This window comes from Hesperophylax consimilis, chromosome 17, assembly GCF_061612785.1.
Source record: "Hesperophylax consimilis isolate HC1 chromosome 17, BYU_Hcon_1.0, whole genome shotgun sequence".
In the NCBI taxonomy this organism is placed as follows: Eukaryota; Metazoa; Arthropoda; class Insecta; order Trichoptera; family Limnephilidae; genus Hesperophylax; species Hesperophylax consimilis.
This window is the reverse complement of record NC_142852.1, coordinates 12,660,625-12,687,177: the sequence shown is the minus strand read 5'-3', so window position 1 is coordinate 12,687,177 and position 26,553 is coordinate 12,660,625. Positions and strand designations below refer to the sequence as shown.

Genomic DNA, 26,553 nt, shown 5'->3' with positions numbered 1-26,553 from the left:
ATACCGATAACTGAGACTAATAAGGGAGGAAAACTGTCTTGTGCATCTTGCAAAAGCAAGCAGCGCATCCGTTGCATCACATGTAAGGTCGGACTATGCGTGAAATGCTTCGAGGGCTATCACACTAAATAATGTTGTTGAAAATTACACTTTTTGAACAATAAAGATGAAAAAATGAAATTTCTGACTAGTTATTTGCCGAAAGATCCATATGGACCTCATCCTTCTCGAGGCTCCTGGGGGATGAGGAGACGATTTTTTCAAATTCCGAAAAAAACGTTCTTATTCTACTTTCAAAACCAACCACTCTGTGAATTTTCTGCGCGAAATTCGAAAAAAAAATAGTTCGTCATGAATGGGTTAATGTTTGCAGACGACCTGAAATTATACAAAGCAATCAGAAACATTAACGATTGCCATTTATTGTCAAATTACTTGTCGAGATTTATTATATGGTGTCTTGATAACCGTTTGCAACTTAAGATAAGCAAATGTCAAATTATGATGTTTTAATCCAATATTTTTTCATTATTCCATTAACAATATGTCGTTAGTATCTGCCTCGGAAATTAATTGACTTAGGCATTTGGTTTGACACAAACTCAACTTTATCAAGCATATTGAAATAATAACCAATAAAGCTTTTAAATGTTGGGATTTATTTTAAGGGTATCTAGTGATTTCAATAATGTCAATACTCTAAGAACATTATATATGTCACAAGTAAGGAGTCATGTAGAATACAATTCCACGGTTTGGTCCCCACATTATGAGATTCATTCACATGCGATTGAAAGAATCCAAAATGAATTTTTAAGATATGTAAATTTTAAAATGGGCATTCCTAGAAAATGCATAAATTACGATAAGGTACTTTATTCATTAAATTTATTTAAATTATCTGATCGGCGAATCATTTCCGATTTAACCTGTTTGTATAAAATCATTAATTCAATGTTGGATACCCCTGATATTTTATATGCAATCTCTTTTCATACAACGTCCCAATATCACACTATTATGCGACGGATTCAACAGCTAGGAAACAAATAATCCGATTTTGATGTTGTTTTTATTTTTTATTTTTTATTTAACGAAAGCAAGACAAAAAATATATATTACAGTAAATAATAAAATAAAATACAAAAAAAAAACAGAAAAGTTCCAATAAACTACTTTTCAGTAGTTTGTCGATGGCAACTTTTCACATAAAAAATAGGTAAAAACTTATTTTACTTAATGACAACAGTGATGATAATAAAAAAATAACAATTTGTTTTAAAAATATAAAAACATATACACAACAGTGATAGCATCTACCTAAAGTTTGTATTAGACTCTAATACAAACTATTTCTTTCAGCGAGCCAATTTTTCAACATAATATTTGTTTTTACATTTGTACATTGTTTTATTTCAGCAGGTAACATATTTAAGCAACTAGGTATCATGTAGTCCAGTATTCTTTGTCCATATTTGTTTAAATGCTTAGGTACAATTAGTCCTTCATTTAACGTAAAACGAGTGTTGTAAGTTTGGTCCAGTCTATTTATGTATATAGGGCTATTCATATGCTGAAATATAATTTTATACCACAGAATTGATAATATCAAGGTTGACTTGAAATAGTTTTGGTGACAATATTGAACAACTTAGCATTATATTACTAGTGAAAATATTATAAAGATGATACATACCATGTAGTATATTAATTTTGTTTTGTATAAATAATATTTTACAAACATTAACACTTTGAGAGTAGGCTAATATTTTAATGCTTTGTTTTTGTCTTAAAATTTTTACAGAAATAGATAATTAAATATTTTTTAGATATTTCTGATAAATCCTTAGCTCTTTGATGGCAGATTAATAATATTAAAATGTTTCTCAATTGTTTTAAAGTCTTAATATTTATAGCTAAATTGTGGGAAATGTCAGAAAAACAAGTGTATTTGAAACAAAAAAAATTTGGTATTGAGTTTTTAATATTGTTAAGAATTTTAAAGTTAGTTATTAAAAAAATTAAAGTAGGTACATACCTATTCATAATTTATACGCCCTTGGGCAATAGTCATCATTTTTTTTAAATACGTACAATTTTTGCTATTTGCTTTATGATTTGTATCGTTTGTTGACTTAAAAGTGTTGTTTTGGAAATCACAATTTTTGCATTTTTCTTCTTTGTTTTTATTGGGACAGTCTTTCCAAGGATGATCCATGGCGCAGTGCAGGCACGAAGCATTCTTGTCCTTATTAAAGCAGTTGAAAGCTCAATGACCAAATCTCAGGCAATAGAACCATTGCATTATTGGATTAGCATCCTCCACCCGCACTCTGTGGTATCCAATATTAATTTTCTCTTTAGGTATGAGATATTTCTTAAGTTTTCCACTTATTTCGATTATATAGTTTGTAAGATTATTTTGTCCTTTTGGTTTAAGCATTTTTACTAATTTAACTGAGTTTTTTGGATTTTCATCCGTGATAATTTTAATTCCATCATTTTGGGTTTTTAATGATTCTATTATTTCTTCTTTTGATAGGTCGATAGGTAGGTTTCTGATGAATAGTTTAGGATTTTTTTTTCTAATTCTTTCGCGATCATATTATTTTTGAAAACCATATTTATTTGTTCTGTTTTTTTTTTTTGCGTGATCCTTATTGGGGCAAGAGATGATTAGTTTCTTATTTGATGCTTTTTGCACTCCATTTACTGCAATTCCCAAATGCGATGTTGTAATTTTTTTAACTATCATGTCTCGAATATCATCAGATGTTGTATTAGTATTTTCACTTGCAATTATTAATGAGTATTTGGCCTCTGGTATAGGTATTGAGAGGGTTGATTTGTTGTACGTAGTATTAATTGATTCCCTTTTCCTTTAAATAAATTTCAATTCTTTCTGAATGTTTTTCTACATTTAATATAAGTTTATTTTATAGCTCAATTATTTTCTCTTGTAGTTGAAGTTTTTCCTTGCACCATATTTCCTCTAGCTGGTGTATATCTTGTTCTATGTTACTCCTTTGTTTTTCCCCTTTGACAGATGAGCAATTTCCTTTTTCAATTTTAATTGAGTCAATTAATGATTGGACACTTCGGTCCAAAATGAGTTATTTTTTTGCAGGCTGTGTGGCGACTAAACGCAGCCAGCCTGCTTTATTTTTTCAACAACAATATGTTAAACTGGGTATCACTGTGATTTGTGGTTACTGAGTTTATCGAAATTTCTGGACGTGCGAGCTGCACGGCGACAGAAACTAGACTTAGATGACAAAATAAACAACGTGGGTAAAACGGAGTTTGGAAACAGGAAGAAATGATGACAGTGAAGAAAGCATGTGTCAACAATAATGGACAATAATGAAGTCATAGACATGTTTTTTTCGTAAAGTTGACAGTAAATCTTTCAAATTAATTAACATATAGGCTCAGTATGTTGGTATTTTTTTGTAATGATATCACTTGCCAGTGCTCCCGCCATGTAGCAACTTTGTTAAACTCTACTTAAGGGGAGTTTAATATCAACATTATGCATGTAAAAGAAAAGGAGGAACGAGTAAAAAAAGAAGTTACTTAGTTACAAACACTTGTATGTAAACAATGTAATTAAAAAATTTATTAAGTTAATGGTTAGTCTTAATCTAGGCTTAGTACTTGTCTTAAATTGTAATTCTTAAAATTAATTGTCCTTTTCCTTAATTCTAAATTATTGTTCATTCAATGTCTTAACATACAAAAATTGTTCAGGCACTTCCCTTTCGATGATTCTGGTCCTTCTCGGTCGCACTTATCACTGATATTACAAACGGCAACTTGGGCTGGTTTCAAAGGGCGGAATTTGTTCAGCCTGGGCCAAGGCTCCGAAGGGCGGAGTCGGCAGACAGCGACTCCTGAGAGGGCAGCTTCCTGGGCGGAAGAGCCTCGGCGACTGCTCCAAGGGGGAGGGCAGGAGGTTTCAAGGCGGAGGCGAGATGGTAACTGCCGAGAGGGGAGCTTTCTGTGCGAAAGAGCCTCGGAGACCGCTCCAAGGGGGAGGCTAGGAGGTTCCTCGCCCGCCGAGGCTCCTGAGGCGAGATGGTGACTGTCGGTTGCGGAATCATTTTTCTTCAGCGGCGCGATCCGGCCACCGAAGCATGCCTGTGGTGGGATGCTGAAACTAAAGTGGTTCCGCTTTACACCACTTCGGTACGTTTTTCGGGTCCATGGCGCTGGCATCGCCATTCTCACCGCTAGATTGCGCTTTCTGGCTGATTCTGATTAACGGTTCAAAATCTTAATATATATTAGGTATCTTAATATTATGCATACATACACCTAATTGATATCTGGTTGCAATTTAATTTCTAATCTTAGTTGACAATTACTCTTACATCTAAATTTATACTTAATGATAAATATTTTGAAAGTACATTTTAACAATACGACCTTCAAATAATTGCAATATATTCCAACCTTGGTCGAAGGTTTTTATTGCCCTTGGGTCGCTGGCTTAACATTTTTCCATTTCATATTTATGACTTTATGAGGGTCTAGAGCTAAATCTGCGGACTAAAGGGAGTATTTCTAGGTTGGCTTTCTAATTTTTTTATGGCGGTTGCCGGCCATCCTGTACAAGTAAATATTTAAGGTCTAATAATGCTAACTGCCGCCTCCATCTGCGTGTAAAATCACAGAGACATATGCGGGCGCACGTGTTCAATTTGGTCGTTCTGCGAATTCAAGTCACGTAGATACCTAGGGACATATCAATTTGAAGTATAAAATATCTCTCATAGCGGTGATAGGGATTGACTGATGTGCGGGCCATTCTAAGAAGAATATAATCTTTGCAAATTGTTAACATTCTGCTAATATTAACCCTCTTCTTGGCACCGATAGAATTAAGCATCACAAAAAATATTTTTTTACATATTTGAAGTCGGTTAGGCTTCAGATTCACAAAAACAAATGAAAAATATTTTTATTGTTTTTTATATAGTTTATTTGGAGTTGTATCCTATAGGATACATTGCCAGGTTGTTACAAATCAAAATTTAAAAAAAATTACTATGGAAAATGAAAAATTATGTCTTAAAAGCTAATTAAAACTATTATTTTGTGTGATATGATAGGAAGCAATTTCTCTTATCAGTAAAACAAAGCCTTAGGCCACATTTTATGCAAAATACAGACGTTTGTCCAGAATTGCATAGTCGGCATCTTCCTTTTTCTTTATGTTCCGGAAAATGTCTGGAAAAAAAAATAAAAAAGTTATCAAACCAGACTTCTCATCATCCGGCCTGGCTTTTACCGGATTCTTTATTTTGTTTGGTGGCGTTGTGATTTTTCCGATAGGACGGCCACGTATTTTGTTTTTGTAAAGCAGACCATTTGCAATTTTTAGACGAAAATCCTTCAAACATATTATTTTTTTGCTTCCTTCTTTTTGTAGGGCCACTTCACGCCGGTAAAGTAGCCATGCGTTGTTGATAGATGTATCGAGTAATTGAGAAAATATCGCCATATACCAACGATGTGTGCGAAAAGTGCATCGGTACAAAGCTATCAGCATATCGGCTAAGTCGACACCACCCATATGGGCATTGTACTGCTTTATTATTTCGGGGCAGATGACCTCAATTTTTTTTTTGTCCTGTTTGCTATATCTTTGTATTGTAGATTGTAGATAATGGGTGTGAGTCTACAAATGAACTTCCAATAATGACAGCACGATTGTCAAACCAAGTGACTGCAGCCCACAGACATATGAATATTCATATGTCTATGCTGCAGACAATTTTTTCTTCTCATCCGTCATTTGATGAAAAGCTCCTCTTCCAAGTCTCTTGAGTTGTTTATCAGGTTTAAGTTTACATCCTCGTAATCGATTTCGCCGAATGGTGCCCAGACCTAAAATTCCGTACCCATGACGAAGATGATGCAGAAGTTCAAAAGAGGTAAAAAATTGTCAAAATATATAACAGAGCATGCCGCATTGGGAATAGACTTACTGAGAGTCAGAACGACTTTCGCTCCCATTCCAAGATTTTCTTCGTAGTTTGAAAATTCACAACCATGAAATGTTGCCTCTCCACCATACATCAATACTATGCCCGAAACCCCCGATCGGACAAACATTTTAAAGCCCCATTTTTTTAGGTTTGCTCTTTATATATTGTCGCCGGGAACCTGCTCTTATTCCTTTGAATGGTATCATCATTTCGTCGACAGAATTTTTTATCTCTTTTTCAATTTTTAAACAATTCTGCTTTACCAGTTCAAAAAGAGGCATTATTTTAAAATAATCATCCCCATCAACATCCTCATTGTCAACAAAATGAAGATATCTTCTGATGGACTGGAATCTTTTGAGTGGCATGATACTTGCCACTTGCTCAATTCGCATTTTTTCAGACCAATAATCAGTGTATGCTGGTAGTTTTATTAGGCCCATTAAAATTTCAATGGCCAGAAAGTCACATATCACATATGTCTACTTTTGACATAAAATCTTTCTCTTTCCAATCAAAATTCATTTTTTCTTACGATTAACATGTCGACGTGTACGTAGTTCAGCGCTTGAGGTGTTTGCGGAAAGATCAGCAACATGAGCCATTGGTTCATTATCTTCCTCCAATGCATCATGAACAATTCCAAAGTTTGATGAGCGCACTGCAGATGAATCATCTTGTAGTTCATCATCTTCGTCACTTTTAATATCAGAATCTGCTCCCGATATTGGTATTATAGTCAGCATTTCTTCAATTTCGCGAGGCTATGGAAAAATGAAAAATCATAATATATAGATTTCAAAGGGGTTTACTACATAATACAATAAACAATAAATACTTGACATTGTACATAAGATAATATAAACTCTTAATAACTTGGCATTGTATCTCAGGGGATACACATTCAATCAAATGTAATTCACTGCAGACTTGGCGGTGTATATCATAGGATACACACCATTTTGGAATGCAATATAAACAAGATTTGTCACAAATGTTACTCAGTATATATTTTTTATTATTCTCTGAACCCTTATAAACACGAATTCATTCCTAAAATAACAAAATATCTAATAATGCAAGTAATAAATAAAGATAACTTACAGACAAATTAGTTGTGCGTCTTCTGTTGGCAGCCATCTTGCAGCGGTATGAGTTTGAACTGTCACTGTTCTTCTTAATTAAACATTAGATGGCTCTAGTGGCACTAATTATCAAGTTGAGAACATGTTAAAGCAGATTTCATTAAAATATGTTTTACCCATGTACCAGTTTAAGTGGGAAAAAATTATGAAAACTATGTATACTATAGGATACATTGCCAAGAAGAGGGTTAATTATTCCAGTGCGACAATATTAGTGTTGTCATTTTATTACAAGATATGTTGAGGAGTGTGGGAGGGATGAGGGGTATAGGTATAGGATAAAGAAAAGCAGGACTGAAGTAGATTTGAAGGAAGATTATGTCTACCCTTTTGGTGATGGGCAGGACACATTTACACTATCGAAAAATTGCGACTCTTATCGTTAAGAGATAGACGGATATTATATATTTAATATAAAATTAACAGTAACTGATTTGGATCCCCTGAACTAGTCTCGCTGATGAATCATGTACTAAGTAGACCAACTCGACTCCTATTATACTCATATTATTGTAACAATACTGCCCCTAATGCTAAACAAAATTTTCTAATATATCACCTACGTCGATCGGGAAATGATTATTTTGATATCGATGATGAAGGAAGTCTGTTATCACATATAAGATGCATAAAAAATATGTTAAACGTATTCAAAAATAAAAAGATAATTAATTAAGCACACTATTCACTATTTGTATTTTATGATAATGTTGATTAAATCACGGTTACCTTTTTTTATTTGGAAAACAACAGTTAATAATATTGCAAGTTTATAGATGTACATGTGTTATTTAATTGAGAAATTAATTATTGACTTCATTACTACACTTACACATTATATATTTAATAATTATACAGTACAGCTACTACATTTAATTTAAAATAATAACAAGAGTTACCCCATAATGCAAGTACTTTGGTTTATTGGGATAAGAATACATTTTTAACTCACTTTAAACATGAACTTGCGTAGGTAGTACATCAAGTTGAATATATTTTTGTTACTCAATAACACTTCACTGGCTTTATATGTTTATTACGACGAACTTTAACAAGCAATATTTTAGACACGAAATGATATAATTTAACTAATTTCGGCGACCGTGTCGTTTCCCGCGTGGCTTCGAGTGAAATGTCAAACTCTACGCCAATGAAATCTATAATTTTTTTCTAAAATAAAACGGAATTGGGCGTCGGTTTCAAATTAGTTTCAAGGCCAGACCCATAATTAAACCACTCACTAAATCCACATCTTCGGGCTTTTGTACGTAGCAAATTGGTAATATATATTTAACCATAAATATGTCAATATTTAGAAAAAAAAATTGCATGCAACAAAAGTACGTCACACACCATCTACGAGAATAGAAGAAACTAAAAAGAGGCGCGACCATAAACAATATAATATTCATTCGTAGCCTACCCCATTCAATGGACTAAAATATAATTTAAAAAAAATGTAAAATGTCGAAATATTCCATCACAACAAGAAATATCTTTAAGACAAAGTGCTGTCCTGCAAAAACGAGTTTTAAGTATTTTTCTTTAATGCACATTTTTTCAGGACAGCGCAAGTCATGTAAAATCTTGCTCCAAGATGAACAATTAATCTGTCTTAAAAATAATCTGCGATGACTTGACATTTGAAACTCTTTAAATAAAGGATTTGATTTAAAATCATTCATCGGAAAGGGTTTTTACGGAGAATTTGAACGTTCATTTTCTGGTTTTGTGAAAGTCCTATTCAAATTCTGTTAGTATGTATTAATAGGCTAGTAGCTTGACAGAACTGAAATAATAACAGAACTTGAAAAAACATCTTTCACAGAACATGAAAATAAACTTTGAAATTTGAAGAATTATAAGAATTCTTCTAAACAACTCGTCATTTAGATTATCAAATATGAAATATGGAGACGTGCTTTTTACGACGTAATCGAATTTTGTCATTTCTCTGCTTCTGCTTACATTTATACATTTATAATAAGAAATTATATTCAAGTACATTGGTCATTGAATTCTTTATCGGAAGAAAGAATTTCTTTGTCCTGATAAAAAGGGAGTCACGATTGTTATATTTTTTTAAATAATTTTATTAATATCTAGCCAATCTAGTTTTTATCGTAGCCAATAAAAGAACTGGGTATTTTCATTTGGTACTTTGTACTTTGGACAAATTAACAAAATACCTTGTTCCACAAAACTCATAAGTATTTTATACATGGACCAAGAATAAAAAACGAATAAATATTGTGGAAAATTACGTCCTTCAGAAATTCTTTAATAACTTCCCCTCCATGGATTAGAAAAATTACTGTGGGGAAGCAAATATCGAAAAATTTTGTGGGGAATTACCTTTCATCGAAAACTTTTATGGAAACACCTTTTTTAACTCCCCCAAAATGAGTGTTATGATAAATTTTAAAGGGATTTTGACCCATAGGTATGTGTAAAAGAAATGAATAATGGATGAAATCAGAATCGCGTGACCTAAATATTCGATTAGAAACAATTTGAATTCGTTTTTCTTGTTGTGTTTTTTTTTAAGGGTCACAGATTTCTCACAGTTAATAGATTAAAGATCTGCTAGCGCTATAATTAAATATTGTTGGGAATTACTTCCTTTAAAAATTCTCTAATAACTGCCCCTACATGGATTTGAAAAATTACTTTGTGGAAGCAAATATCGGAAATTTTTGTGGGGAGCCATGTGGGGAGGGGATGGTAACTAACTATGAGATTCACAGTGGACAAAAACTGTTTTCATGTTCTGAGTGCAATCATTCTTTTTCTCAAAAGTTCAATTTAATTAGACACATTCGGACTCACACTGGAGAAAAATATTTTTCTTGTACTGAGTGCCACTATTCATCTTCCCGAAAAGGAAATTTGAAGAGACACATTCTGATTCACAAAGGAGAATAATTTTTTCATGTTCCCTCTACATCTATTATTTTTCTCAAAAAAGCGGCTGAAGCAGTATATGCCAACTGACAGTGGAGAATAACGTTTTATTTTTCCGAGTACAACTATTCATGATCATAAAAGGGAGAGATTTATAGAAACACATGCGAATTAATAGTGAATAGTAATTATTTTGCTAAGAGTTTATCTATCTTTTACACTTTTCAGAATATTAATTTTACCTTTTAGTACTATATAAAAAATAAAATAAAAGAATTTAAAAAATTCTGAGATGTCTGTTTTTACGCGCTTTAAATTGATACTACACATATTTTACTACACAAATATTTTACCGCAGTAAAAACACATTTGAAGGCATAAAAAAAGATATCGGTAGCTTTCTCGCCATGCGAGCCGACTTATACATAAATGATTCATAGAAAGAAACGTTCTGATGAAGCCAATATCATCTGTGAACAGTTTTGTATAGAGTTTCGCATACTTTCACAGGTGCGGAGAGAATCAGTGCTGCTTGCAACACACTCAGTATGCCTACATTGCTTTCGTAGATTAGATATGGCAATTGGTAAAAATAATAGTGTGAAAAAGTGTTTCAATCCTTCACAACGGTTTTATACGCTAAACACTGCAATTATCAAATATAAAACTCGCCGTTTATCAAAAAATGGTCTTTAGGACTAGGATAGAACGGCAAAACATGCAAACTCTCCACAATGAAGAAAGATGGTGAATAGACTAAAAAAAAATTTTTTTTTTTTTGTTATTTTTTTATTAGTAAAAAAAGATACACGAATTACATTACACAATATAGTACATTTATTAATTACATAATATAATATAATTCAAGTATTTGATGTACCCCCATAAATAAGCAGGGCTTGTGTGTATGGGGGGTGTTGTCATATTGGTTTATATTTGATTTGATTCAGTTCAACTGTTCGGAATATTTTTTAAGGTGGCTTTTGAATTCGTTTATATTTGCATTCATGTTTCTAATTTTTTCTGGTAATGAGTTAAAAACTTTAACTCCGAGATATTCATGGTTGAACTGTCCTATTGTTTTTTTACATTTAGATGTAGGAAGTATTGACGTTTGTCTAAGATTTCTGTTATTTTTAAAGGTTGCAATTTTATTTTGGATATTGTTTTAATAAATTTGTAATGTTGAATGGTAGAAGTATAATGCACTTAATTTTTGACCTTAAATTGTTTGAATAAAAGTTCGGACGAATATGAATAGGGTTTTTTTTATATGGTTTTTATTATTAGTTTTTGTGATATGTACATTGTTTGTGTTTGATTTTTATATGTACCGCCCCAGCCTATAATACCGTATTGTGTAATTGATCAACAGAAAGCGTAGTATGTGGTTCTAAGTAATTTTTCGTATAAAATATCTCATAAACATCTAAATATATATGTTAGTTTCCTTATTCTGTCGTTCAGAATATTTATATGTGTGGACCATTTTAAACGCTGGTCTTTTTTTTATATTTTTTTTTTATAGTTAATACCTCACAAGAGTCCCAACTGCTCCCGTCTGGAGCCAGTGAGACTATGGCATCCCCAATTGGGGGATGTTGTGAGGCTGAAGGTAAGTGGGGAAGGGAAAGAGGAAGGTGGGGAAGTACCTGGCTATTCAGATCTAGTCACTAAACACGGCTAAAGCCATTTGGAGCAACGTTTCAATTCTGAATGGTGGTCTTACACCAGGGCGATACTGGTAGTATCTTCCACTCTGGAACGTGCCGCAAATATACTATATATTATTTTAATTAATTAATTGTGAAATAACACAAATTAATCAAATAAAATTTATTTGCGCACGCCGGGTTCGAACCCGCGACCTTCGGAATGGCAGTCCAATGCGTTACCACTGGACTATGCCGGCCGTCAAATTGTTATGCCAAGGTACTTAATATCGGTCTTGCTTTCTATGTTTGTACATAACATATTGCATTTGTGGTTTCGTGTATTTTTCACAGAGTGGATAATTATGTTTATTTCTTTAGGTGTTTCTTGTTTTTCAATGAAAAAATGGTAAATAATAAGTGTTTTTAGCATTTAAATTCAACAGTTTTTCATCAAACCATAATTTTAGTTCATTGATATCTGTATTTGCCATGTTATTTAATTCAGACCAGGTGTTTGCTTTTAGTAGTAGGACTGTATCGTCAGCGTAAGAGACAATGTCTCCATATTTTGGAAATATTGAATATATCATTGACATATATAATAAATAACAATGGTCCCAAAACCGTGCCTCGGGGTATTGAAAAGTCGCTATATTTTGAATCGCTGACTTGATTGAGTAATTTTACTTATTGAGGTCTTTTATGTAAATAACTAGTTATTCATGCTAAGACTTTTCCACTAATCCCTACTGATTTTAATTTACTTATTAATTTTTTATGTGATATGCTGTCGAAAGCTTTTTTAAGGTCTATAAATATGCCGAGACATTTTTTATCGGAATCTAGGGCCGTATATAAATAGTTGGTTATTTTTGCTATCGCGTCGTGAGTACTTGTATTTTTTTTAATCCGAATTGGTTATAATTAATTATTTTATTTTCTTCTAAGAATGTCCAAATTTGTTTTTTTACAATTTTTTCATATATTTTTGATATATTCGAAAGAAGTGAAATCAGGCGTTAATTTTGTGGTCGTGTGACTTAGGTTTATTATATTTGTTATGGGGAGAGTTAAGTATTCTTTCATCGATTTTATTGTTTTAGTATCTATGTTATCAAAGCCGGGGGCAGAATCTCCTTTTAGTTCCGAAATAGTTCTGTCAATATCGATTTCTGTGACTGGGTGAAATTTATTAATTTGAAATTGTGTTATTTGTTGTGGATTAGATATATTAGTCTTATTTATGGTTTTTGATAGATTTTTTCCCACGTTATTAAAATAGTTATTTAAAATATTACAACATTTTTTGTGTCATTTTGTACGTTATATATTATTTCCCCATCTGAGATTTCTGGTATGTGCTTATATTTTTTCTTTTTATTTATTATTTCATTTATTGTTGACCATATTTTTTTATTATTGTCTTTAGCTTCTGTTATAATTTTTGAGTAATAGTCCTTTTTCGTTTTTCTTATTAGTGTAGTTAATAACTTTTTTATAGTATAATACAATTTTACTGTTAACTAGTGGCCTTTGCGTTATTTTATAAAGTTTTTTTTTGCCTAATGGCTTTTATTAATCCTAGAGTAATCCAAGGTTTAATTTTCCTTGTTTTTGAGTTGCGGACGATCTGTCTAATTTATTATTGCTTTTAAAACGTGTTTATATTAAGTGTTTTCAAACAGTAAGGCACTTTGGTTGGCGCATTTATTTTTTTAAAATTTCTTCTCATTTTTCAGTTTTTAATGATTTTTCTAATAATTTGTAGTCTATTTGGGAATATGGAAGATTTAATTTGGGTTTTGTGTTTAGTTTTCTATTTGTATCATGTAATATACGACACGCGTAGTGATCAGTTATATTGGTTTTCCACACAATAGATTTAATATTTTTTATTTCATTTTATTTTTTTATTTTTTTTTTATCTAATATTTGAAAAAAATATTTTTTTTTCCATAGATAAATACAGGATATTTACAAGATATAAAACAATAGAAATTAAAGTAGCCTTTTCTCACCGTAAAGAGACGAGATCGTTTCATTTATTTAAGTATTTATTATTTCTTAATTAAATTGTAAAATAACTTTGCAGAAATTTGTTTGCTATAATATTTTCCAGCGGTAGACCAGAAATAGTCCGCCTCGGTGAGTTGGACTTTACCAAGGACGACACGGAACTAACATTGGAGGGGACCCACCCTTTCCCGACGGCTGTGTGAGGAAACTGGTTGTTTAACCTCCTTAGCCGCACACGTCAGGACTCTAATTTTTTTTTTGCAAAAAGAAGCTACATTTATTTTAAAACGATTCTAGACCCTCCAATGTCCCTGCATGCATGATTGTTAGTATCTATATGCTCTCGGGCATCCTTCTTCAACTCGCAGTGCCACAGAATGTGCTCGGCTGTCTGGTTAGTGTCACCACATGAACAGTTCGGATGAGGAGACAAGGCGAGACTATGTAGCCACCCCCTGAGCCCCCCATGACCGGACACCAATTGCGTCATATAGTGATCCAGTTTTATGTGCGCCCCTTCCATTCTGCTTTTAACTGAAGGGAAGAAAGAGAAAGTCAATCTACGTCGACCTATCCCATCGCTCTTGCCATACACTCAGCGTTCTATCTCGCATGGCTTTCAATAAGCCAGGAAGGGACACCGCTCCACCGGGTGTCAGTTCGACTCCCAGGTGGACAGCGGCCTTACCTCTTGTCAATGCCTTTTTTGTCAAAACTTCCCTAATTTCCAAGTCAATCGGCAGTGTACCAGCCAGAACCGGTAATGCATCATTAGCCACAGTCCTATATGCGCCCGAAAGAGCCAACAGGGGAGTCCGTTGGCCCCGCTTGAGGGCCAACACGATGACACGGAACTACAGGGTATCCAGATCCAGTCCATTATTGTTCACCCTGAGTACAAGTCGCCTAGCAAGTATCACGACATAGCACTGCTGAGATTAGCCACACCAGCCAAGTAAGGGTTCATTACCATTTTCATACGGGTTGTTTCGGACAATTTGAACATTTCTTTAAATTTCAACTTTCATTTTCGGGTTCTGTGAAAGTCCCATTCAAGTTCTGTTATTATATCATTATAGGCTAGCTGCTTGACATAACTGAAATAATAACAGAACTTAAAAATATCTTTCACAGAACATGACAATTTACTTTGAAATTAGAAGAATTGTTGAAATTTTCCATCAGAATAATTAAATCCATACCAATTTTTATTGGGACGCTTAGTGTTTTTATTATGTCGAAATGAAGTTTATAATCACCTTTTCAATATTCGTTGATTATAACTTATCTTAACGTTAGTAGTTCACATTATTAAATTTACGTCATTCTTTCTTAGGACCGGACGGGTTGTTTCACAGAATTAGAACAATTATTTATCAAATTTCAAATGTAATATTCAAGCTCTGTGAATGTTCCATTAATTCTAGTTGTTATTATCAATGTAGTATAAAACAGCCGGGCTTGGGCGAAATAAGAATTTGGATGGAATCTTCACAGAACTTTCATTTTTACTTTGAAATTTGATGAAATCTTCAAATTCTGTGAAACAACTGTCTTTAATTTATTTATATATTTTGATATTGAATTATAAATATTGATTCTTGTCAGCATTTTTCATAAACTTTCATCTGATTTAATGGAACATGCAACTTCTTTCATCAATCTTCCTTGGTGATTAGTATTTTCAACACACATTGATTTGGTATGTTTTTCAACAGGTTGACAGATTTCGTTCGGCCCGTCTGTTTGTGGCAAAACGAGACAATGGAGCAGACAATTGCTAAGGCCATTGGATGGGGTAGAACTAGCCTAGGTATATTATATATTGTTACTGTTTTACAACTCTAAACAGAAGTGCACTAAAGTAACCTTTATCAAAATCTTTACAACAATTTACACATGTTTTTTTATTAGTTAACCATCACGTATTAATAGACCTTACCAAAATTCTTTAATTTCTCCTTAAGATTAACTTTTTATGTGAAAACAGCACAATAGTACCAACTGCTCCCAACCGTCTGTGGCCAGGTGTATGGCAACCCCAATAGGTGTACGTAGTGAGGATAAAGGAGATGGGGAAAAAAGGAAAGGATGTAAGTGTGGGTGTCCACATCAGAGCCGGCCCTGAACCAAATGGCAACTGGCGCGAGTCATGTTTTGGCTCCCCTTTTCAAAACGTCCAACGTCCAACTGTTTTATTTCCCAGAACTTCCTCTCCTCCCCGCTCAGCATCCCAAAATTTAAAAATATATAAAAATAGTGCAGTAGCGCTGCTTTCGCCACTGGCGGTAGAAAGGAGAAAACAATGAATGATTTTCCTTATTTCAGCTGGCAGTGGCTCGGTCACCTTGCAGGAGGTGGAGTTGTCTTTCTTCAGCAACCAGCAGTGCCGTCAGAGCTTCGGAGTGACGAGGACCATGAAGCAGGGTGTCATCCCGCAGCAGCTCTGCGCCGGCAATTCTGATGGCGGGAAAGACACGTGCAGCGTTAGTCTAATTTTCTTTTCATTTTTACATACTTACTATTTATTTGGTGGACTATTTTAGGGACCTACCTACCTATTTGAAATTAACAAAAATTTTGTATTTTAAATTAAATTAAATTTAAATTTTATAAATTTTGAATATTTTATAAATTTTGAAATTTAAAAAATATTGAAATTTTATAAAATTTGATTGTTTTTTTTTTACTTTAGTAAAGGTTTTATTTTTTGAATACTTTATAAATGAAACCACACTATTTATTGATGTTATATTTCATCAAATTGTGAAATTTTCGTGTAATGGCATTAGAGGAGTACTGTGAGTTTAGTATTTGTGGTGCAAGAGGTCCGTTGTCCTGTAATATCGTAGCGGTAATGGCATTAGAGGAGTACTGTGAGTTTAATATTTGTGGTGCTCTTGGTCCGTAATATCGTAGCGGTTTACCGTCAAGTGTTTATCTTTCAGGGAGACAGCGGTGGACCTCTCACTATTAACCTGCCAACCAATAGGCTGCAGGACTGTATCCATCACCAGGTTGGAATCACCTCCTTTGGGATTGGATGTGGTTCCACCATTCCCGCCGTGTACACTAGAGTCACTCAATATCTAAACTGGATTGAGAAGATTGTGTGGCCATAAGTAAGTACGACTCAAACTAACCAAACATAACGTTGCTACGACTTGTTCAAGATACCACATGGCAAAACAAATGTTCTTGCATAGCATGACATTACAGGAGGAATTGTGTTATTAAATTAAATTAAAAAAAAAGAGATGTTCTTAATATTAAAACAAAAATTAATGCTGTTAATGAAAAAGACAGGTTGATTACTACACGGCATAATGTTTTCTGTCAGAAAAAAAATAATGCACCTAGTGGAGTACCACAGGGTTCATACATTGGTTCAATCTTGTGTACACATTAATCTATCGATTGTATGTCCGTGTTAAATTTTTCCAATGGGAAAATCTAAACCCTTCCACACACATTTCCACAAATCATCATCTAGTCACTCAACATTATGCAAGTGCATTATATAAGTGAAATAAATACAAAACAATACAAGAACAACACGTCAACTCACCAGAGATCAAATGGGAAAATTATTCACCGACTCCAGATATTTTCATATCAGAGGGTTCGGCTCGGTAGAACTCCTAACAGGGCCTATAAATCCTACTGATCCCTCAACATAAATATTTAAAAAATCTTTCGTTATCCTACATGTATTTAAAATGACTGATTTTTCCATTTTTATGTATAATTTTTTTGATAGATCTAATAGAAAAAATTATATTTTTTTTTTCTTGATGTATTTATCTTACTTTTTTCAATGCCTCCAACTTTTTAGAATTACTTAAAATATTTAAAATTGTAATATTCTCCCAAAAAATTGTTGATTTGATACAGTGAAAACAGACTTCACTTAAATATATCAAAATTTGAAATTGTCAGATTTCTCGAATAAAAAATTCAGTGATCTTTACTGACAATATTGATAACAATGCTCTTGAAACTTACAACTATAAGACTTGGGCATTACTTTTCAATCAAATCTTTTTGTTAATCATGTTGGGATTAAAAACTGGGTTAACTAGAAATTTCAAAAATATTTATAGTTTTTTTTTTTATAAATTAAAGATTAAAAATTCCAACCGTAATATTTAATTATTGAAGACAATATTAGCGATTCCTAAATGAAAATTAGAAACAGAAAAATCAGAAAAAGATTTAATTAACACTATCATAAAATAGAGTTAGTGAATATAGTATGCTTAATTACTTACCTCATAACGCCAATTACCCCTCATAGCAGAGAACCTGACGTTAGCGACCAAGATTATTTCAATCTCTCTATTTCAGAAATCTCATCAATTTGGAAAAATTTGGAGAATAATGGGACTCAAAATTGGACGCAAAATTCTATCCAGTAATCAGAATGCTGTCACCTGACTAGCATAGGCCACATGACTCTGGACATGCACTTTTCTCAAGAGAAATTTTAAAATGGACTTCAAAGGCGATGAATCTCTGTTCAAACTAGCAGCTAAACCAAGTTTATTTATTATCGTGATATAATTACATTAAATATCTGGCAGAACATAGTCCTTTCTATCGACATATGTAATGAACACCATTCGTGCCTAAGAGATAAATAAAGAAAAAGCCTTCGTTAATCTCAATATTATTTTACCAAAAATGACTGCTTTCCCTGCTATTTTCTTATTGAAACTTGGGTTAGGTAATCGAGACGAAATATAGAAAAATATTTCTTTTGTAGTTAAAAACGATGTGAGTATTTATTTTAATTATTTGTCCAACAATTATTGGGAGACTAGAATAAGGAAGAGACTTTCTCTTTCTCCTTTAGAAGAACCGTAAACAAATTTAATCTCATATGGTTCTTCAAAATAATTAATTGTATTATTGATTTGTCTACTTTACTACGACTGCCTTTCAATGAATATCCCCTCCCGTAGACTAGGAAATAATAACCTGCTCTTCCTTAGTCAACACTCAACTAATTACACAGGCCTGCAACCAAATTGCTTTCTTTAAAATAATGGGTGATTCTTATGTATTTTAGTGCGCTGAGTTCAGAAATGCCCCCAGTTTTTTTCCAGCACGTAAGCATTTTCCGCAAAATGCATTTTTCTGCGGGATTGCCTACCTTAAGGCGTATATTTATGAATATGCCGAAAAAAGTTGTTTTTCCTATTCGGCTTTATAGTTTTATATCAGAAACTATGAAATATAATAAAAAATAGTATATTTAACAGTATTAGTCAGCGTATGAATCATGGAAACCCAGTAGAAAGGTGTCTTGCCTAGTGACTAAGATGGTAAAACCTGGATTTTCCCAGTATAGGAGAAAGTGAAATATAAGGAGTTTGGATGGCCTATCTGTGGTGATCTCAAAGTCATCTCTATGGTGCTTGGACAACAAGGTGGCTATACGAAATTCCCCTGTTTCCTATGTGAGTGGGATAGCCGGGCAAAAGCACAGCACTGGAGCCAAAAAGTGTGGCCAACGAGAACTTTGAAGGTTGGAGAAAAAAATCTTTTGAGTCTTTGGTTGATCCCAAAAAAGTGCTTTTACCCCCACTTCACATCAAGCTTAGACTGATGAATCAGTTTGTCAAGGCATTGCCAAAAGATGACAAAACGTTCAAGTACCTTGAAAAGAAATTCCCGGGACTGTCTGAGGCAACTTTAAAGGAGGGTGTTTTGTTGGTCCGGACATTCGGAAACTAATGAAAGACAATCAGTTTGAAAAGATGATGAAAAAAGCTGAGAAAGAGGCGTGGATATCATTTAAAGAAGTTGTGACTAAGGTTTTGGGGAACAATAAGGACCCGGATTATGAAGAAATTTTAAATAAAATGTTGAAATGTTTTAAAACCTTGGGGTGCTCCATGAGCTTGAAACTTCACTTTTTGAACTCCCATTTGAATTATTTCCCAGAAAACCTTGGTGCCGTAAGTGAAGAGCAGGGCGAGAGGTTCCACCAAGACATCAAAGAAATGGAACGGAGGTACCAAGGACGATGGGATGTGAATATGATGGGAGACTACTGTTGTATGCTCCATAGAGATCTTCCAGACATCCCACACAAACGGAATAGCTCAAAACGGAGTTTTGAGGGAAAAAGATGTAGATATTATAAAGAATTATAAATCCTTATTGTATATACATATTATTTTTATCAAATTGTATTTAAAAATGTAAATAAACCACTAGTAATATATATTTATTTTTCATTTCAAAATGCATTTTTACCTATATGTACTGCGGGTTTTGCATAACTTTTATTTTCATTTTGCGGAAAATCCCTACGTGCTCGTGAAAAACTGAGGGCATATTTGGAATCAGCGCACCAAAATACATTCGATTCACCCATTACGGTGAAAAAAACTATCAAAAAGTGTCAATTTGCAGGCCTGTGTTATGGATACATATATTATAATAAAATAATTTTATTATGGATATATATATCTATATAAAGAAAAATGTAAAAGTTCGTTTGTTCAAAATCTTAAATTTCCGAAAGTTCTTCACTGATTGCTTTGTAATTTAGACACAAGTTTGTATTTGAATCCGCATCTGTTTATATATATTATATAGATGTCACCTGTGATAGGTAAAACAAGCTGTTGTTGTAAAACAGTGCCTTCTGTTGAATGTTAAACCAAAACGCGCTATTGTTTCTCTATCTGCACACACAGCCTGAGCCACATCAACGCGTGGCGGGGTACAGCTAGTATATAATAAAACCCCTTCACAACTGAAACTGTGGGAATAGTCATCCTTTGGTCCAAAAATAGCAAAATGGTTATCAGATTTCAGCAGGACAGTTTTGGAAATAATAAGTTAATGCGAGTACTTAGTTGTATGTTCGTTTTTAATTCTTCAAACTCAAAAAAAAATTTTCTTACATAATCAGATATTAGATATTACGTGATATTAATCAGATATTACGTGCCTAATTATTAAGTACAATTAATATTACTTACGAAATAATTAATACGAAATAATTAATATACGAAATTATTGATACGTACAAAAATAATTTGGTAATATCTACCAAACAACTTAAATAACCAAAGAAATTGATGTTTCTTAAAAAAGGCACTGCCTAGTTAGAAACTAATGTGGACTGGGCCATAATGTATTCAGGCCTGCATTACAGCTTATCCTCGACTTTGTACTTGTATTATTACATATCAATATGCATAATATATATAATACCCGTGTTCACATTATTTGTCCAATGATATAAATGTACAATAATAAATAAATAAAATAAATTCATATTTTTCCAGAATACGTACCTAGACTGGTCAACTCAAACCATTACCTTGATTTTTGGTACAAGTCTAATTGATTTTTGCCTGTCACTAAGCAAGTGAATAAATACTGGTAGTAAAGATAAACATTGAAATTGAAATCGATTAAAATATCCGATGGAATTCACACATTGAAGAAATTACAAATAAAATCGTCAGGTACATATAATCCGTAATATCCTCAACACAAACGACATTAAAAAGTGTACTACGCTTTGTGTCATCCTATAATAGATGAATTATCCTGAAACGCTGTGAATACATTAATCGCGAATCTCCCAATCATTTTCGGAATTCCCCAAGGAACTGTCCTTGACCCTACACTGATTCCCTTCTTCGTTAATGATTTCTGCACCTAATATATGATGGATACATTCAATTCATACAATTCTTTGCTTCAAAATTATCAAAAAATGTACGCATCGAAATTGAGCATACCTATTATTGAAGAATTCATTCAGTCTCGACACACTTGTGAGACAGGCACAGTAAAATACGTATTAAATTATTTATATGACGTACCTAGTGAATAAATTATTGTCTTTGAATTTTAATTACTCCATCACGTTTGGTTTCAACGACGTTCAAAGTGGTTCGAAAACCGCAAATGAGTTACTGAGACCTAACCAGCTTATTATTACTATCATTAAGGGAGTTGGAAAGGAAAGGAGATGGGAAAGATATTGGTTGTATTTTGAACGGTATATCTAGTATTTTTAGCAGGTAACTTAGTAAAGGATCTAAGTTACTACAGAATATTTATAATGATATTAGAAATCAATATTAGAAATATTTTAAATATTCGCTTTTATTTCTGGAAGTGGGTTAATTTCAACTTTCAATTTCATTCATTCGTTTACTTATTCACTCATTCGAGAAAACAAAATTGAAATTCAAATATATGTACATATTTAAAACTGAAGTAAAAAAATGGCAAAGAGAACTGAAAGATAATCATCAACTTGCAAACATTATGCAGACAACTAGACACTCATTACAAGCATACAATACCCCTACACACACATTATCTATAAATATATAACTTCTCCCCTTACATGCAACCAAAGATTTTTATTGGGGTACATCTTTAAATTTAAAAAAATAGACACATTATTTTGTGAGGACTGTGAACTCGGTGACACTATTCTTACACTGACTGCATATAAAAAGCTGTAGTAAACCTCTAAATACATCTAACATGTATCCATCGACAGCCTTATTCTAGAAAACAAAATTATTGGATGTAATGAAGATGTGTATACCTGTACTTATAATATACTATACGAACAACCCCAATCTTCACAGTCTTGTAAATCACAGTCACACGACAGGACTAAGCACAGGACAAAGAGTGATAGTGCAAAAAATTAATACAAGGTTTGGACCACGATTTCATATATTCCTAGCACCTAAGGTATATAATGAATTCAAATAACAACAACAGTAATAAACGGACTCTATTTAAAAGCTAATTACAATATGGCTTATAGAAAGTGGCAGAACAGATTCGGAAAACTTCCTGAATAAAATCATGGTCTGACTGAATTGAAAACTGGACTGGGGATAGGACAGGACTCGAGGACTGGAGATGCAGATTCAGAGTCTGCTGTTATGCAGCATGACGTCTCCAGATTTGCCTATCAACACCGAGGCACCCAAATCCGTTGTTTGTTTTTTTAAATATTATATGCATATGATTGTATTATTATATAATATGTAATATGTTCTTATTTGTGTTACGTTACCACCATGATACGGGCATTTCCCTAGTTTGGGGTACTGAGCAGTATATGTTTTACATTTATACACATTTAACCCCTAATCCTAAAGACTCTGACATTTTGCAATGTACTTCTCCTAAGAGAACTGTCCGAATGCAGAGTGCACGGAACACGTGTTCGTATTACATTTGATTCCAGAAAAATTCGCTGTTTTTGAACGTATTTCTAAATAAAATACGGAAATATGTATAGCATAAACTTTTTAATATAAGTGTGTTTGTCGGAAGTGACTTGTCAGGTAAGTATGTTTTGGTATATTTTCTAAATAACAAATGTCGATCCTAGGAAATAAATTGTACAGCGCCCTTGAGGTGATTTTTCACAAAAACGGCGCTCTACAAATTATCCAATTATTATTATTATAAAGTTTTTAAAGTCACTTATAAAGATAAAGATACTATTAGAGATGCTGTCATACATAAATCTCAGAGATTCACGTTTCACTTAAGCACAGAGGGATGCGCGGGGAGCAAGTTCGGCAGTTTCCACAATTTGCCGAACTAATGCAGCGCGACAACTGTTGCCAAGGAAACGCAGTACAGCAGGAGTGCACAGGCTTTTAAAAAGGAGGGCCGCATACGAAGAAATCAAAACGCGTCATTAATATTATTGTTCAACTTAGTTTTAATATTTAAAACTGCGCCGTTATTTTTGTACTCATTATTTAATAATATGTTTTTACATAAAAACAAACTGTTTACTGTTTTCTTATTGTTATTTTATGTTTTTGCAAAACATAAAATAATAATAAGAAAACAGTAAGTTCCTACATGATTTTTTTTTCTTAAATATGAGTACATAATGTATTGTGTGTTATTGGTTCAAGTTTTGATTTTAGTTTGGGTCAACACTAGTAGAGAAGATGAAATTCAGTATCGGCTGAAAATTTACATTCGGTCAGTCACTAATGATATTTTCTTAGTATGAGTACGCATGTGTTTTATTAAGTTTGACTTCTGTGAAAAAGCATAAGGGCAGTACGAACATGTAAATGGTTTTTCTTTAGTATGAGTAGACATATTGTGTGTTATTAAGCTAGACTTCTGTGAACATACATAGCTACAATAAGAACATGAAAATGGTTTTTCTTTTGTATGAGTTCGAATATGTGTTATTAAGTTGGACTTCCCTGGACATGAATAATCACAGAAAGAACATGAAAATGGTTTTTCTTTAGTATGAGTACGCATGTGTGTTATTAAGCTTGTCTTCTGTGAACACGCATAACTACAGTAAGGACATGGAAATGGTTTTTCTTTAGTATGTGTACGCATGTGCGTTATTAAGTTTGACTTGGAAGTAAGTTTTCGGTCACATTCCGTGCATGGGAAAGATTTTGATTTTTTTGTTCCTTGTGCTTTGCTTTTTTGTTGAACTGAATTTATATCATAAATTGGCTTTGCTGCTCCTAGAAGAGAAACAATATTTTTTTAATCAATGCTGACATAGATAATATTAATTTAATACGATGAGAATTTGTAGCCAGTATGCTACTGCAAGTAGCTTGTTAGAAAGAGCTTTGTAAAATATTATAACTACTAAAATAAATGGATACATGTTGTGACTGTGTCCACAAAATACGCTAATATTTTAAAGCTAAAATAAAGTTTTCGATAAAAACGGGTAACTTGAGTTCATGATTAAAAAAACACATCTAGGAAATTAGGTTTTACCCGCCGCCGTTTGGTGAATTATTTCAGAATGCTCCGAGAATTCCTTTTTAACATCTGTGTGATTCATTCCTATATCTGCATGCGATAATCCTCCTCCGTCCTTTTCTTGTATCTCTGGTTCCACCTTGATAGTGACTCTCTCTAGAATAGAATTCTCCATTGTGTCTAGAGTTCCAGAGCCCTGTTCACCTGCAAACTGAGAGAATTTATCGAGCTTTACTTGGAATTAGTTTAGTTTCAGGGAGTGTGGCAGACACCACTAATAAAACCTCATGGCAGTCCTATCACAGCAGTATTATAATAAATATAAGTAAAGAATACACATATGCGAATTTTAACCGTGTTTGTGGGAGGAATGTTGTGCAGGAAGTAACAGTAACGGAAAAACAGCAGGGAATGTTTTGTTACCTTGAGAACAGACAGGGAACCCCCGATATTTTATTATAACCTCATTTTGCCAAGTACTGCTTTTTTATTGTATGTAACACCTAGCCTTTCGAATAAAAAACGGAAAATGAGTGACTAAATGTCACGTTCACAAATGAGTCTACTACTAGAAATTAATGACTCTACAAATCGAAATATAAGTTGCGTTCAGAACACAAAACTGGTTTAAGCTCAAGAAAAAATCTGCCTAAGAGTCAACGATCTGAAATAATCGTTACACGAGGAACAAGTAAATGATTTTCCTCGGAATTTTGCACCATATGGTGTGAAACTATAATTTAAATTTTACTCAAAAACATGTAAACGGTTTCCTTCGAAATGAGTTAGCAGATGAATCCGTATTTGGAATTTTAACACATCATTCAGAAGACAAAACTGCTTTTAACTTAAGATTGAATCTTTGTGCGACACTCAGCACATGAACATGGGTTTCTCCGATGTTTGCACATGATCAGCTATCAGAATTTTAAACCTGCACAACAAATGTAATTTGGTACTTTTCTGTGGGTATTGTAATAATGCCTTAAAATGTATCTGGAACACCGTAAAAATAAAGAAATGTATTTTTATTTTTAAAAAACCTCGCGGTCCGCAGGTTCCCTACTCCTGAAATTGATACAAATAGTTTTTTTAAGTGCGTACTAACCGTGTCCCACTTTTCTGCATATTAACCAAGTCAAATAACATCATAATATCCAATGTACGGTTCCTTGCCAAGAGCCAAGTCAGAAGTCATCAGAGAGAATTTCATAAGAGAGTTTTTGTTATTTTTATTTTAATTTCGTGTCAACTTGTCAAATATAAATGGTATTTTATATGTTCAAGGGTTCGTTGACCATATTTATTTTGAAACACATGTACCTTTTTTAATGTAAATATTACACAAGAGTCCCAATTGCTCCCAACCGTCTGGAGCCAGTGAGAGGAATCCCCAATTGGGGTATGTTGTGAGGCTGAATGTAGTGGTGAGCGGAAGGAGATCAAAGAATCAAAAGAAGATACTCAAAGAATCTAACACTCTCGTAATATAAATAATGACAGGTCATCAATATTTACAGGTAGTTAGTACTCACGGCCGGTTTGTGTCTCGCTGCCACGGAGAAAGAGCGTTTGAATCGAATTTTAACTTATCTCTTTCTTATGTTCGGGTTAATTCAAAATATACTGACGATTACAGCTTCAGGTGATAGTATATTTCTGTTTGCCAATCTTGACAGTTATCAGGAATTATTACGTATTCCAGAGACCCATTCAATAAAAGCGTAGACTTTTGAGGTTATAAATCCTATAAGCAAACTTAGCCGGTGTTGCCAGCGTATGAAATATCGCAGCTCCTAATTATTTTTTATCACGCCATTTAAGTACCTACTCTGAGATAAGTGACTAACTGCCAGCATTGACAAATTGGTAACTGATTAAGTTGGTTTTAAAAAACATATCTTCTTCCTTTTGGAAAAATAAACACAAGATAGGGGTATTTCAGCAATTAAAGGTAACGATTTCGGAGATGTGTATGTGTAACTCGGGTTCAACGAATTCTAGAACTGAAATTTCTTTTGATTATCAAAATTGGAATTGATTGTCAAAAAGATTCAGACAAGAGATATG

At 33.2% G+C, this 26,553-nt stretch overlaps 1 protein-coding gene and 1 long non-coding RNA gene across 2 annotated transcripts; one reads left to right on the top strand and one right to left on the bottom strand.

Moving 5' to 3' along the window:
- The first annotated feature begins 14,566 nt into the window (after window positions 1-14,566).
- Window positions 14,567-19,870, top strand: LOC149416013 (serine protease snk-like). Its single transcript, XM_089641535.1, has 5 exons — window positions 14,567-14,668; window positions 15,432-15,526; window positions 16,042-16,199; window positions 16,662-16,835; window positions 18,061-19,870. Exons 2-4 carry the CDS (start codon window positions 15,478-15,480, stop codon window positions 16,833-16,835), a joined length of 381 nt encoding a protein of 126 aa, XP_089497661.1. The 5' UTR covers window positions 14,567-14,668; window positions 15,432-15,477; the 3' UTR covers window positions 18,061-19,870.
- Window positions 19,871-23,698: 3,828 nt separating this feature from the next.
- On the bottom strand, window positions 23,699-26,215 carry LOC149416012 (uncharacterized). Its single transcript, XR_016303626.1, has 3 exons — window positions 26,019-26,215; window positions 24,499-24,694; window positions 23,699-24,233 (listed from the first exon to the last, which is right to left on the bottom strand). It is a non-coding gene; the product is annotated as an uncharacterized LOC149416012 (long non-coding RNA).
- Between the last annotated feature and the right edge of the window lie 338 nt (window positions 26,216-26,553).